Genomic DNA, 15,365 nt, shown 5'->3' on the forward strand with positions numbered 1-15,365 from the left:
GGTCTTTTTGCTAAGAATTCTCATTTATTAATTATATTAATCTAAGGTCGCATACGTTAGTCTTCTTTGAAAAGTATAATTTTACAAGTTTGATAATATTATATGAACCAAAGTGCCAGACCAATTATAATTGGTAATAATAAAAAAAAAAATTGATGCACTTGATATTCTAAAAAAATACGAAAAGTTAAGAGTTTGCTTTTTAACATTTTTAAATATAATTCTATTAACATTAATGTATAACTCTGTTTTATATTCCTCTGCTTTTTTATTTAGGTTATTTTTCCCAGACCGTCAGTTAGCCTGTATCATTTGCACCATCTCTTTGACCCAAACAGTCCCACTGCTTGGCGTGATCTCCTCTCAGAATTAGAAAGTTTAATCCATACCACTTTTTAGGAATACTCAACGAAAAATATACCTGTGTCAACCTCGACGCCTATACTTTGGATATATAAAGGGCCTTGTATATTTATTATTCGCGAAGTCAGCAGTGAACAACGGCTTGACCTTCTTCCCCGCGAGCCGTGACTGGAGGTTTTCCTCAAATGCAGACAGAATGTGGAGAAGCGTCCCTCGGGAAATGTACGCAAACTCTAGAACGTCACCTTGCTTCACTATTGTTTTACCTGGAAACATTTTTATAAACGCTGGATGCAAATATACACAGGATGATGGTATGGTTTCAGGATGTTAGAAACCTTCCTGGTTCGACTTTGGAGGAATCACCGCCATACCTATTTCTGCCTTAAGCAGTATTAAGCGCACGAGGCGTTCCAATTTAGTCCTCAGTAGTACTTATCTGGAATTGATTATAGGCCCTGAGCAGCTGCGTCAACTTACCATTAAGACGCTAGCATCATCGTTTGTTACTTCTATTAAATATTTGCGACTTATCTGCATCTTAGTTGAAACCTAAAAAAATCTATTACCAACTCCTTATAGAAGCCAATCACATATAAGTTGCCACCCTTGTGGACTAATATGATCGACCCATTACGGCCAGCCGACATAGGTCTACACATAGATATATTGTCCTACTTAGTATAATATATCTATGGATCTACACCATTCCACCGAAACGGTCGGTTAGCTATACTGGTTCTACCAACATGCAATCTACATCATATCTACTGTGACGATGTTTCTACCAGCATTCAATATATTACTTATAGAATAAATATATGTTTGCGTTCCCTGCACCACGATAAAAGACAACACCACGATTTTTATTAACCGACTTCAAAAGGGAAAAGGTTCTGTATTCGCCTATATTTTTTAAGCAACGTTAATAGGATTTAATTTTGATAAAATTACCTGATCCTTTGAACATAAAGTTGATATTACTTGCATAAATACACAACACAGGAATAAAGTAGTACAAGCACACAACACGCATGTTTCAATGAATCGACTGATTGCATTGAGTTGTTTGGAAAACATTGATAAGCTTAACTTTTACTACTTCTTTACTATTTTCTCTTATTTATTCTTCGTCTTCGTCAAATTTCTACTAATGCTAGGCAATAAAATTGATGGATAGATTGAATATTAATAATGTGTAGCAAACAATCAGTTAAATAAAACCCGAATACTTGTACTCATAGTTTATTTATTTTTAAACATTCAACAATCTCTCGTCTTACACTTTGTAGACTTCACAAAATGGCGTCTTACAAACACAACAAATACTTTCAAACAAATGCTTTAATATCTTGACAACAGATAAATGTACAATATTCATAAAATATATGAATTGTTAATTTGTTTCTATCTACAAATATATACTTATTTCTACATATAAAAATAAATAACTTGTTCTATGTTACTTGTAATGGCACTATTTATGACATTGTTACATTGTATATTCTACTTATCTATCTTAAATTTAAAAATATTACTAAATTGTTATTTCATAATACTTTTTTCGAAAGAAACATTGAATATTTCGTCAATTTAACGCTATACGTCTAAATTATATCGGTAACATTGTTATTATGTTACTAAAGGCTACTTAAACATTACATCATTATGTTGTACCTTATAATCTCACTTTTTAATTAAATGTACAGCTTAAAATGCCAAAAGAAAAATATAATTGACACTTTCGTTGTAAAATTTGACAATATGTGATTTTATTTCGACCACAACAACAACAACAACTAAATTGTACAAAGTACTTTTAAAGTAAAATTTAAAAAAATAAACATTGTTTAGAATACATATTTATACAAAATATCGATACATATATCTATATTTTGATTAATAACGTATTTTTTAAATTTCAAATTTCAGTTATCCATTGGTTCAAAGTAATTAAGCGTCAATAATCGACTTACGATTTTCATATCACTAAATAAAGAATATTAACTAAGTTTAAACAATATTCAAGGCATCCTTAAAACAGTTAATATCAACATTGTTCCCAGCAATATCACATATCAACAACAATTATTCGCATTACAACAATTATTAATTGTATCACGCAACAACAATTATTCCATAATTATCATAATCACAATCTTTCACGCATTTTCGGTTTGCGTATTAACCTTCTTGAGGGTTTTTGTTCTGCCGCAGAAGTAGTCCTCTATCTCCTGAAGAGTACGCCCTTTGGTTTCTGGTAGGAACAGGTAGAAGAATACCAAGCCTGGAAAGAAATTGAGACAAATGGGTATAGTATTATTAGGTACTTAAGATTAGTGGCACACCTAGTACAGAGGAGCCTTTGTAAATCAAGTATTATCGACGCAAATGAAAGAACATGATAAGTATCTACTATACATAAACAAAATAAAGGTAGTGAGTAGTATTCGTATTGCGATGATAGCATCACTACATTTATTTCTCCCCAATAACAACAGTTTAACACTATTTAACTATACATAGATGGATGTTTGTTACATTTTTCATTCATTCACCTACATTACTTGGTTCATAAAAAATATACATTTGCAATTGGTAGACTAGCGTTATTGCTATTCAAGTTTTCAGTTCCTTAGGTTTAGAAACATTTGATACAAGTAGACCACGAATCCACAACTGCCTTCACCAATCCCTATTGGAATATTATAATAGAATGCCCTCTAAACTCTTTCTAGATATGGGTTAGTCTCAGTCCCAGCTATGGGACATAACAAGAGTTTGACAGCTTGTTCAATAAAAATTCGACAATTCTTACCCGCAATAGACATCGATCCGTACAGGCCGAAAGTGCCGTAATCATTTAATGATTTCTTCAATAACGGGAAGGTCTTCACCACAGAGAATACTGACAGATGTGCTGCACAAGTCGTCATACCCCCGACTATGCCGCGAACCTAGAATAAGAGGAAAGATTTAAAGGTGGTAGAACCCCTTGTGGTTCGACTCTGGCGGCACCACCGCCACACCTATTTCTACCTAATAACAGCAGTGTCAAGCGCTGCTGTGTTCTGGTTTGAAGGGTGTGGTATGGGAGACATACTTTTCCGAGGCGTTCCAGCTTAGTCCTCAGGGGTAGCGGCGAATCTGTGGCCGACCTTAGGTAGGAATATCTAATCCTATCTGGGGTTGATTACAGATGTCCATGGGCGGCAGTAGCCACTTACCATCAGGTGGACTGCATGCTCGTCTGCTACTCTTATATTATAAAAAATATTAAAAGTGTTAATAACAATATAAGAAATATAATAACTACTAAATAGTAAATAAATAAACACCAAAGTGAATTATAGTAACATAACGTATTAATACTTAGTACATATAACATCAGTCAGAACCTAATTTCAATATAACTTCGACTAGGAAATGACGGGGTGCTTACAAAATAAGTCACTTTTGTGCTTAAAAAAGCCCATATGACAAAAATGCGCCTTTTAGGTCCAAGGTGTTCCACGAATATAATATGTACATTTATTTTTTTAGGTCAAAGTGAAAGTAAAATGGGTCTCAACTAGCAACGATATTCACATTTACAAGAAAAAATCCATGACTAATTCATACGGCGATGTAGATTTTTGCATTCGCATTAGCATTCACCTAGACCGTCCTAAGCCACTGTATCCTCGAAAGTAACATTTTTAACTTTTCGCCTTCTTACACTTGAATAAAGAATAGATTAATACATTCAAATTTTAATTCCAAGAATAAATAAATATGAATGCTTTACTTACTAATTTTAAATCAAAGTCCAACATTCGATGTTTCCTACGGGAACCCTACACGGCTGAGTGTTCTTTAATACATTTTCAAGGGAGTGTAAAGTCTACCAATCCGCTATTGGCTAAGGCGTTGGACCAAAATCCTTCTCACTCTAAGAAGAGAACGGTGCCTACCAGTGGCACAGGATTGGACGGCGTTCTTTCATTCTTCAATTCTTAAGTCAACCCATTACTGCCCCAAAGCTGGACACAGGTTCCTCTCGAAATAAAAGAGTTTTGTTGTAGGCCATAGTCCACCGCGCTGGCCAAGTGTGTATTAGTAAACTTCACATATCTTTGAGACCTTTTTTAAAGACTCTCAGGCGTGCGGTTTTCCCCTGCCGTTTAAGCAAGTGATCATAAATTTCTAATATATACATATACATAACCTACCTTTGGAAAATCAGGGGTACATCTTTTGAATTTAAACCGCGGACCCCCAAACGAGAGGCAGAGTTTCTTAACCATTAGGTTATCACGGTTTAAGACTCTTCAGTCTGTAACACAACTTACTTGCGTCGGATAGACTTCACCAATCATAACCCAAGGTACGATCAGATAGCCCAAGGTGCAGAAGATCATGAAGATGAAGATACAGGCCACTGGTATCCAGGTCTGGGTTGGTACTATGGCGTTGTCCTTCCACCACTGTAGGTAGTACATGTACACTGAGAAGATGATCATTGTGGTGCCGCAACCAACCGCTGTCGAAGAAAGAGGTTTTGTCAATTATCATTTGAATTGTTTCTTACATTTGTTTCTCTAGTTAAGAAAATGTAATATACTCCTTTATCTTGTTGAAAAAACGGAGATTAATTTTATGGATTCTAGGTTTCTTTGTGACACCAAAGGATTCATAAAAAATCTCAAAATCCAGTCATTAAACAAATATCTAAAATCTTTTCGGATTGTTAAAATGAGTAAGCTTAATAGACAATTGTTTTGCGACATCTAAAATTGGATATATCATATTTATATATTTTTAAATTATACTTTTAAAGTTTAAGTTAAGAATTTTCGAAGTTATACTTCTCTTCACGCGTATCGAATAAAAGATCACAGTATATTTTAGCTCGGTTTGAAGTTGAGCGCTAATGTAACACACAATATTAGCTTATTAATTAAACGAAAGAAGTATAACTTCTTACATACACGTTTTTCAGACGTACTCGATTTTTTCTTAAAAACAATTTTATTTTACTACTAGCTGACCCGGCAAACGTTGTGTTGCCATATAAAATCGATATAGCCGCTTCGGAGGAGTACGGTAACTAACATTGTGACAGAATTTTATATATATGATTAAGCTCGCATACCTGACAAAAATGTGAGTGGTCTTCTTCCAAATTTCCTGCACATAATACATCCGATGACGGTGAATATCAAGCGAACAGTTCCCATTGATATCGTCAACCAATTCTTGTCGACTGACGCTCCTGTTGCCTGGAAATGTAAATTAAAGATTGATTTAATGAACTTAAAAAAAAATATAGTTATTAAACTAAAACCGCGCTAAAATCGCACTAGAAAATTCGTTAATCCTGATTCCGGACGATCCTGATGTGGTAAATGGGATAAATATATTAAAATCGTGTATTGTCCTGGATTATTAATAAGTGTTAAAAAAATCGGTTATATTCAAAGTCGATTTACTAACGATAGTTAAACGCATATATTAGTAAAGATACTTCGCCGCCTTGAACAATTTCAAGGCGGCAATTTCATTCAATAATGAAGCCGCAAATGGCTTATTATAGTAAGTTCTTTTTTTGAATTCTTGACAAATAAAAACATTTTTAGAGAAAATTAACGAATAAATAACTAATACTGCGTAATTTACGTAATAAATAAATAATTATTTCAAATATTTTAGGGACATTTTAGCACGGAGACGTGGCAAAACTTTTTTACGCAACTATTTCATTTCTCAAAACTGGGTACATTTTCTTGTTAGGAGTGAGTAATCTTTACTAATCTATGGTTAAACGTGATAACATCATAAGAAAATACTGATGGAATGGTTGCGTTTTTCAAAAGAAAATTTCAATTTTATTTGTTTGATAGATATTGTGTATGGATATAGAGAAGGAGGTTAATACGCGGAGGTCGATTGTGCCTCTTTGTCGCTAGTTCCGCGCTCTCGCTTGCACTTCAAGCCTTAAATATAACGCCTCAGAGCGAGGTAACGCCGCATGAGTCATGTTTTTTGGTGCGTGCAGCCGGCTCCATCGAATTATAAGAGAAAAATTAAATGAATCGACTTTTTTATGTGGGTAAAACTTAGAGTTGAAAGATTCCGTTACATACAGGTCAAGTTAATAAAAGCGTGGTAAAAAAAACAGGCACCTGTAACAAACTCCATATAGAGCAGGGATTCTAGCCGAAGTCGAGTCAATCATAATGGTGATACTCTTGAACACTAAATGGTCTCCTCATAAGTTAGTCAGCTGGCATCCACACACACACTCTTTCTCAGAAATAGAACTGTTTCGCGATAAAAATAGGTGTGGCGGTGGTACGATCCCTGGTCGAACCATATTGGTTGTATTATCTTGCAACAGAATCTTATCAAGTGGTCTGTAAAGTTGCTTGCCACGTTTATTAAAAAAATCAAACGTCTATCTGTTTGTTGTTCGGTTCAAGAGATAGAGCGTAGTAACAGACGGACAGACAGCGGAGACTTAGTAATAGGGTTCCGTTTTACCCATTGGGTACGGAACCCTAAATATTAAATAACAAAGAGTGTTATTACCTCAAATACTTCAACAGCGTAAAACGTGACGATGTTGACACCGCACCACTGGTATATGAAGAAGTATAAGGCGAGGATTGTGAACGGTTTGAGAGCAGACGGAGATAGAAGAGCCTTTATAATTTCCTTCGATGATTTTAACCTGAAAAAGACATACAGACATCTTAGTACAATTTCATATAACATGAACTATAATTTTGTAAGTTATAAAGAACTAATAAACTAGCATTTAATCCATATAGTGGTAAATAGCTCTCATGGACATCTGTAAGCAACCCGTCAGCCATAAGTCCCTGAACACAAATACAGCAAGTAGTTTTAGAGTTCCCTAATTGGTAGAGTTCTGCATTTTCGTTGCTACACATGGAATTCAGTCTGTTTCTAAAACAGTAAGGAATAGTAAGGCAGTTTTTTTCAATATCAAGCTTTGACAATGACATCTACTTCGAATTGGGAAAAAATAACATATCACATATTTTCAATTATTTGTAGATAAGTCCTATCTATTAGGTACATATGTATGTATGCCAATGAGAGATCAGTTTTTTGAAGCATTAACTATTCTATAGCGATTTATTTTTGCAAATTTATTTTTAAGTCACATGCAGGTACTGGTACATGCTATTAATGGCTTTATGTCGCATTGTGAAGTATGAAACAGTAGTTTAGGAATGTCCCTGCAATGGCGTAGTTCCAATAGAGATGCAATAAATATTCGCCTTAAATTTGGACATTATTATGGAGACATGTCTAATAAATCATGAAGTATCACTCTGGGGAACTTATTTTCATCTTTATTGTTTGTATTAGTTTTCGCCCAGTGTCTAAATTCTAAAACAGTCATGAATTTAAAAATATAACTATAGTAATAGATACCAAACAAAAAAATAAAAGAAAGAAAAAAGTGGCTGTCAAATCAAACACAAAAATATTATGATCGTGATATGTGCTTAAACTATTTCCTTCCGTATTCTGGACTCCGTAATAATTAAGGGATCAAATCTAAGAGATGAAATGATTTCCTGTATCCTCTTGGAAATTAGTTATGTAGTGATATGCCCAAGATGCCAAGGGCAGGCATTTCTATTCGCCTTCCATTATTATTGAATACTATTATATTAAAAGTTGTTGGTTTGAAATAATGCAAGTTTAATTAAAACGGAAGAACTAAAGAAAAAAATAGGACTAATTAAAAAGCAATGGATTTTCTAATATTGTTAAAAATCTACAGAACATAATCAGATTTATATGTAAGAGAACGTTCCCTTAATCTTAATATCATAGATTAGTAAAGATTACTCACTCCTAACAAGAAAATGTACCCAGTTTTGAGAATTGAAATAGTTGCGTAAAAAAGTTTTGCCATGTCTCCGTGCTAAAATGTCCCTAAAATATTTGAAATAATTATTTATTTATTATGTAAATTGTACATTGTAATTGTAAATTACGCAGTATTAGTTATTTTTTCGTAAATTTTCTCTAAAAATGTTTTTATTTGTCAAGAATTAAAAAAAAGAACTTACTATAATAAGCCGTTTTTGGCTTCATTTTCAAGGCGGCGAAGTATCTTTACTAATCTTTGCTTAATATGTAATGTTATTTTACATGTATCTACGTTTTATTTATTTGTAAAAGACATTGGTTTTAGTAAGTAAATTAACGTATTAAATATTGACGTTTCCGCACATTGTTTAATGGAGTCGTGACTTTACCGATATTAACAGCTTTCTAATTTTGAAGAATAAATGGTAACAAACACGATGTTTGCGTTGCCACTTAACAAATATTTACCCAACAAATAAAACTGATTTTGTAGGGCACAGCGTAAAATACTTGAGCAAACTAAAGCGTAACAAAAGATTCGCTTTTATCTTTTATACATGATAATAAACTCAGTTTGACTACACAACTACTATTATCATCAACTGTTTTTTGGATATAGATAGCTAATTAACTTAATCTGCTGTCTATACAGTAACATTTATCTCAGCCGACCTTAATATGGGTAATAAAGATTTTAAAATAAAATTACATCTTATACACATGTGAAGTGATGTATGTGAAGGGAAGAAGGAGTATGTGTTCAACCAGTTTTGAAAACATCCATAAAACCTGCAACAAACAATGACAACAACCGGACCCAAGAGGTTTGACATACCTATCTTTCGATGCATGGAAGCACATGAGAAGTTTACCTACTAGATACTACACTTTTAATTCCTTAGCCACATCGCTTTACTTTTTCGATTCTTTAAGATCGACATAAGTAGCGATACTCTACAGCCATACATAAAGGAAGAAGATTTTCACGTTTTCCTTTTGCCTAATCCTCGTTAATGCAAAAACACTCTCAAACATTTGCTCATATCATTCAAAATCGGTATAATAACTTACGGTTCCACGTGATTCTTCTCTTTAAACGCGATCATCTTCTGAATCTCCTCTTCCACGTTGTAAGTGGAACCTCTTAGTTTATGCAGCGAACTCTCTGCCCGCTCCCGTCTGTTCTGACTTAGGAGGTAGTTTGGTGTTTCTGGCACGATGATCATGCCGAGCAAGGATATGATGGGCACCAGCGCGCTCACGCCTGCTAGGATGTTCCATGACGTCACGCTGCCGATTATGTACTGAAAAGGAAAGAGTTTTTGGTTAATGAAGAATCTTTTAGCTAGTATAAGGGTTTGTAAAGTTGTAATAATGTGTATTTTTCCTTTTATAGATGTCGCTCTGAATGGAACGGAAAAGTGACCAATAAACAGCATAGATCTAATAAACAGTATTTTTCTTGTATAAAGAGAATGGAAAGCAGAATTACGAGGTTACTAGTACCACCAAAAGGTTACAAAAAATAACCTTTTCCAGGCAAAACCAAAACTTAATAACTAGCGGGTACAAATGGTGACAAAGATGTCACTATAAGGCCTAATACAGTGAATGCTGATGTAATTCGATTTCTGACAAGTAAATGAATTTCCTTTTCAGTGTTTGTATAAATCTTTGTATACGTACGTCGATGGCACTCGAAACACAAAGAGTTTACTTTTTATAAGAGATATCGCAAACCCAACGATGCCATTACATTCACACATAATATTATATCACAGTATGTAAACTCCTATCAGCCCAACAGTAAGTAAACTAGGCTTTGTCCCGAAAAGAAAGTCTTACGATAAGATACAATTAATCCTATTAAAGGCAATAAAAGATCTAACAACTACTTAATGATGATAAAAAGGAAAATTTGAAGGAACTTCAGTAGATACCGTAATCACGAGGTTGTTTATTATATCACGTATTTTCCTTCGACGTATCGTTTGGTTATCTAATAAGATCTTGTCGCCGTGTTTGTTATTCTGTGCAGTGCGACAACAGTTCTAATTTTACGTACACAAACACTTTTGCCTTTCAATTATCGTTTATCAAGTGTGGTAAATAGCGCGTCATGACGTAGTGTTTAGTATGCTAATTATATTAAAAATAAAAAATCGTTCGCTCTTCCGACAGGTTCAAGGTTATCTTTCTAATTTTAGGTGGTTTTTAACCGACTTCAAAAAGGAGGTGGTTATCAATTCGGCCGGTATCTTTTTTTTTATGTATGTAGACGAATTACTCCGCCGTTAGTGGACCGATTTTAATAATTCTTTTTTATTGAATGCATTTCGTCATAAATTTATTTAATGTAATAATCCCATAGAGATTTAGATAGATTAGATAGATAGAGAGACACGCTGAACAAGTTCGTCTATACTAATGAAATGATGTTAAGGTTGCATGTCCTTTTTTAATGTCATTATTGTACCGCCAGATGGCGTTCGCACCTCTGACTTTTCGAAGTATTAGAAATTAATTATCACACGCTGAAACAGTGAAAGAAATCTTTGCGAGGAAACCTACCAGCCTGAGAGTTATTTAAAGAAGAAAGCATTCAAAAGTGTTTGCAATTGACTGGTACGTACTTGGCCAGTGCGGTAGACCATGGCATAAACCACTCTGAGGAAAGACCCGTGTCCAGTAGTGAAACAGTACCTTAGTAAAATATTATATACCAAAGGCATAGTCTATGCCAAACTGCTAGTCCGCTTTGAAGTTGTTGCGCACAACTACAAAGATATATTCCGTAGCAACGTAACGGCATACTAACGCAGCTATGTACGTATCCGTGGGCGAGAGCGTCTTCGTCCCGCTAATATCTACAATTTGGTATTCGACGCGAGTTGTTTCAATATTCAGAGAGGACTAGCAGTTTGGCGCGCACTATACTACTATGTGAACATTAGATTATAATAAATTGACTTTTATTACGAGTCGTGTGATCCGCTAATAGAATCGTTTACATCACAGCGTGGGGGAGTGTCTAATCAGACACGCCACCATACGTCACCACATATTTAAGAATCGTGACATTCCTCTTAGCGACCAAGCACATAATTAGTTTTGTACATAAAGAGATTAATGTATAGAGCTATAGAGCGGACATTGTCAAGATTCTCTTACAAAAACTTTCAAGCTTCTTTCAAATTCGCCGCTTCACACTGATACCATTTCAGATTGATTGACGTTTGAAATATATTTCAGAAGAACTGATTACATAGCACTCGTTAAACCTTGTCGGACACCTAATAGCGATTTGAAAATATTCTACACGGGTTCGCGCCCTCTCAGTAGATATCAAAATTTTCATATTAAATATCTGTAATAATATGATTTTCATTCCTTATTTTGTCCTGCAGTTGGACCCTTATGAAACAATGAAAACATTATTTACACAAACAAATTTTAGGCTAACGCCCGGTTCATAATCGTTAAAAAATGTTACAAAAACACCGTATTAAGATTTCCTCATCATATTTTAACTTTAAATAACTAAGACAAATATGATTTACGACGAATTTCTAGTATGTACTTATATCATCTTGAAAACGAAGACGGAAGTAACTAAAGTTCAAGCTCTAAATTGGGGATTTAGAGCTTGAACTTTAGTTAACCGAGGATCCGAGGAAAACCAAGATTTTTACAACTATCTATTACTTACATTATTATGGTTTACTTCCATAACAAAATAAATATAGCAAACAAGCAACTGTATTTACATAAACATATTATGTTATCTACAGTAGGCTCCTAATAAGTCATGAGATCCACTAATCGAATCGTTTACATCGCGGGGGAGTGTCTAATCAGACACACCACCATACGTCACCACATATTTAAGAGTCGTGCCTATCTCGTTATACCCATCAACCACGTCATTACTTTCGTACACCACTCGTGATCAAATTTGCCAAAAAATCACTAATAGATACAATTAACACAATTCACTTATCACCAATGAGAATAAATTTCGTGTACCTTAAGTTTTTTTATTGCAAATTTTGTTTACTTTGGGTTTAAGGTAAAAATTAGGTGATTTAATATATACTTATATGTGCACATGAGAAGTTATACTTCTTTAGCGTAAATAATAAGATTTTTTTGCAAATAAACAAAAAAGATGAAAGATAAAAATTACTATCTACAAATAAATCATGTGTTACTTAGGCGTACGTAACTTCGTCTCATGCTCTAAATACTCTTCGTCGTCTCATACTCAAAATTCAATCTTAAACGGTGCAGTATAACTAAGAGAAGTGTAACTTCTATAGTAGTTTTTTTTAATAAACGTTTAGCAGTATTATCGTTAGGTACACAATTAACCTCAAGATATATGATAATAAATAAGAAATAGATACATTGTAAATAGATACATTAAAACATAGATAAATCATTTTTATCGGCAAGCCAACAATTTACACAGTTACACAAATCACATTCATGGCTATATGGAAACACAAACAAGAGATATGTCGTACTAATTACCATTTACATTCAAATGCTTTGTCAATACAATTGAGAATAATGTGGTGATTTAATAAAAATGATTAGTATGGGTATAGAGAAATCCATCCAGAAATAATTTAGTCTGTTTTCTTCACTTCACTTGCAAAGTTTAATTAGTTATATAATTAACCTTTAATTAGTTTACCGTTAGTTATTTAATTAAACTTTGCAAGTGAAGTCTGCTAGAGAACATGAGATTCTTCCGCTCGTCACTCCGTCTACAAGTCTTTAAATAAGCGAGTGTTCTTAATTATGTTTCATCACGTATACTTTAATAACTTTAAGTTAGTACTTTTTTTTTTCAAAATAACATATGTAATAAATGTAAAAAATGGATGTGGTATAAGATAGTTAAATGAGGCATACCATCAGATAGACAGACAGACTGACAGAATTTTAGAACACATTTTTTTCAGTATATACTTTTATGTACCAGTAGCAAAATTCCGTTATTTTGACATAAAAAAGACACTTAAATTTTATTAATAGATTGTATTGTTACCTGTATCAATACCCCGGTGGAGACCCCAACAGAAGCCAGTGCGCCGAGGGTACCACGGAGATGGGGTTGGGAGACCTCGCAAGTGTACACCCTAGCGGGCGCACCAACCATCCCCGAACCGAAACCTACTAGAAACCTACCTGGAAACAGAAATTAGTTAGCTTAAGATTTGTATTTTTCTATTTGTTTATATTCATCATACAGAATCTGTTTGGTCCGGGAACGAACCCGGAAGCCATTGCGTGTTTTATTTCTAGTATAAAAAAAAACATAAATAAAAATGGATTGAATACTGTTACGACTTGCGTAATTGTCTCTATTTTAACAATATCCAAACTATATAAGACGAGCATGCAAGATGGAAAGTGGCTACTGCCGCCCATGGACATGTAATCAACGCCAGGTAAAATAAATTCCTGAGGACTATGCTGGAATGCCTCGGATAAGTATGTCTTCCTTACACACCTCAAGACTGCTGTTATTAGACAGCAATAGAAATGTATTTACAACTGCTTTTCCAATACTTACCAATATAAATCATAATAACATTCTGCGCGGATGCTATCAGAAGCCAGCCCACGATGAGAGGCACTTCCGTGATGATGAGGGTCAGTCGCCGTCCGATAGCGTCCATGAGGTAGCCACTGACGATGCATCCCACCGGTGTGCCTATTGAGCTAATACTCGCTGCAAAACAAGAAGACTTTATTAAAAAAATAATGTATTTTCTCCAGATGTATTTATTAGCCCCGATATACATATTTAAAAAGCTTACATAATAACCTACGTGCTTAATGCTTATTTAAAGGGGACGGATGTGGTTAACGGAACTGGATCCCTCTTAACAGGGGGAGAGAAAAGAAAAAAAAATGCCAAATTGTCACTGAACATTTTTCAGAGACTATTCTTATTCGCAAATACGCACCTGTCCTTATATAAGAAGAACATATTCATATAAAAGGATCTTTTTAATAATTAGCAATTTTAATTTCGCGGTTACTTGAAACCCGTCCGTCACTCTTTCCTCTTTACAAAACTACGTCTATAAAAGCCTACGTCACTCAACAAACAACCCAACTCAACAAGGCCCAGCAGCACTTTATTTTTTACTAGCCGACCCGGCATACTTTGTACCGCCTCAAAATCTATTTATCAAATATATTTCATATAAAATATAACCTATGTTACTCGTGGATAATGTAGCTTTCGAATGGTGAAAGAATTTTTAAAATCGGTCCAGTAGTTTTTGAGCCTATTCATTACAACCAAACAAACAAACAAAGTTTTCCTCCTTATAATATTAGTGTACATGAGCGTGCGTGTGTGATTTTTATGCATTGATAACAAATATCGCAGCGTGCATACATTGTAATTTCACTTTCAATTGTTTCCTTGAAGCATCTACGTCAAAATAATCGAAACAAAAGCAAAATAGCAATTAACACAATTTTAAAACTTACCAATCCAACTGGCCTGATTTTCATTAATCGGTATAGCAGAATCCGCCTGCTTCAGCTGAGGCAACACCGTGGCGGAGAACCCGAAGGCCATGCCGGTGTTGATGGTGCCAAGGTTAGCGATGAAGGAGGCTAGCACTTGCTTGAGGGCTTTCCCTCTGTTTTCCTTAGCCTGCTGCTTCTCTGGTACGACCGTCTTCGCGATGATCGCTGATGCCCCATTCTTGATGAACGGCGTGGAGTCTTTTCTGAGAGCAAAAAGAATTAATTTAAATAACGTGAATTTTACTAAACGTAAAGTCGTTGTAAATGTAAAGGTCATAAGTCGACTTAAACAATTAGGTAACGTGAATTTTAAAGGTCATTCGTTAGCAGACTCTGACGATCGAGCGTAAGCGCTGCTGGATTCTTAGGGATAGCAATCTATGACCGATATTATATACTTAGATCTCCAAATATATTTGAGATTACTGATACGAGTATCTTTGGGGGAAAGAATAAACTTAGCATTAGTTGAAAAATTACCGCCTTTTTAAGACAAATCATAAACTAAATTTTTCACCGACTTAGTAATTTTGGGGATCTGAATTACCATT

General features: G+C 34.5%; 1 protein-coding gene across 2 annotated transcripts in view; it reads right to left on the reverse strand.

Annotated features, from left to right (window-relative positions):
• Positions 1-2,014: 2,014 nt before the first annotated feature.
• ST5 (putative sugar transporter protein 5) overlaps positions 2,015-15,365 on the reverse strand; it is a 37,342-nt gene continuing 23,991 nt past the window's right edge. For both annotated transcript variants that reach the window (XM_073084821.1, XM_073084820.1), the window contains exons 2-10: positions 14,773-15,017; positions 13,841-13,999; positions 13,313-13,452; positions 9,328-9,560; positions 6,934-7,075; positions 5,498-5,624; positions 4,695-4,885; positions 3,182-3,320; positions 2,015-2,650 (exon numbers count right to left, since the gene is read on the reverse strand). In XM_073084821.1, coding sequence (XP_072940922.1) covers positions 2,526-2,650; positions 3,182-3,320; positions 4,695-4,885; positions 5,498-5,624; positions 6,934-7,075; positions 9,328-9,560; positions 13,313-13,452; positions 13,841-13,999; positions 14,773-15,017 — 1,501 coding nt within the window. In that variant the 3' untranslated portion in view covers positions 2,015-2,525. The remainder of the gene's footprint in view (positions 2,651-3,181; positions 3,321-4,694; positions 4,886-5,497; positions 5,625-6,933; positions 7,076-9,327; positions 9,561-13,312; positions 13,453-13,840; positions 14,000-14,772; positions 15,018-15,365) is intronic.

The sequence above is a fragment of the Epargyreus clarus genome, unplaced genomic scaffold (genome assembly GCF_041222505.1).
Source record: "Epargyreus clarus isolate Ecla_fem2 unplaced genomic scaffold, WU_Ecla_fem_2.2 ptg000021l, whole genome shotgun sequence".
NCBI classification, from domain to species: Eukaryota; Metazoa; Arthropoda; class Insecta; order Lepidoptera; family Hesperiidae; genus Epargyreus; species Epargyreus clarus.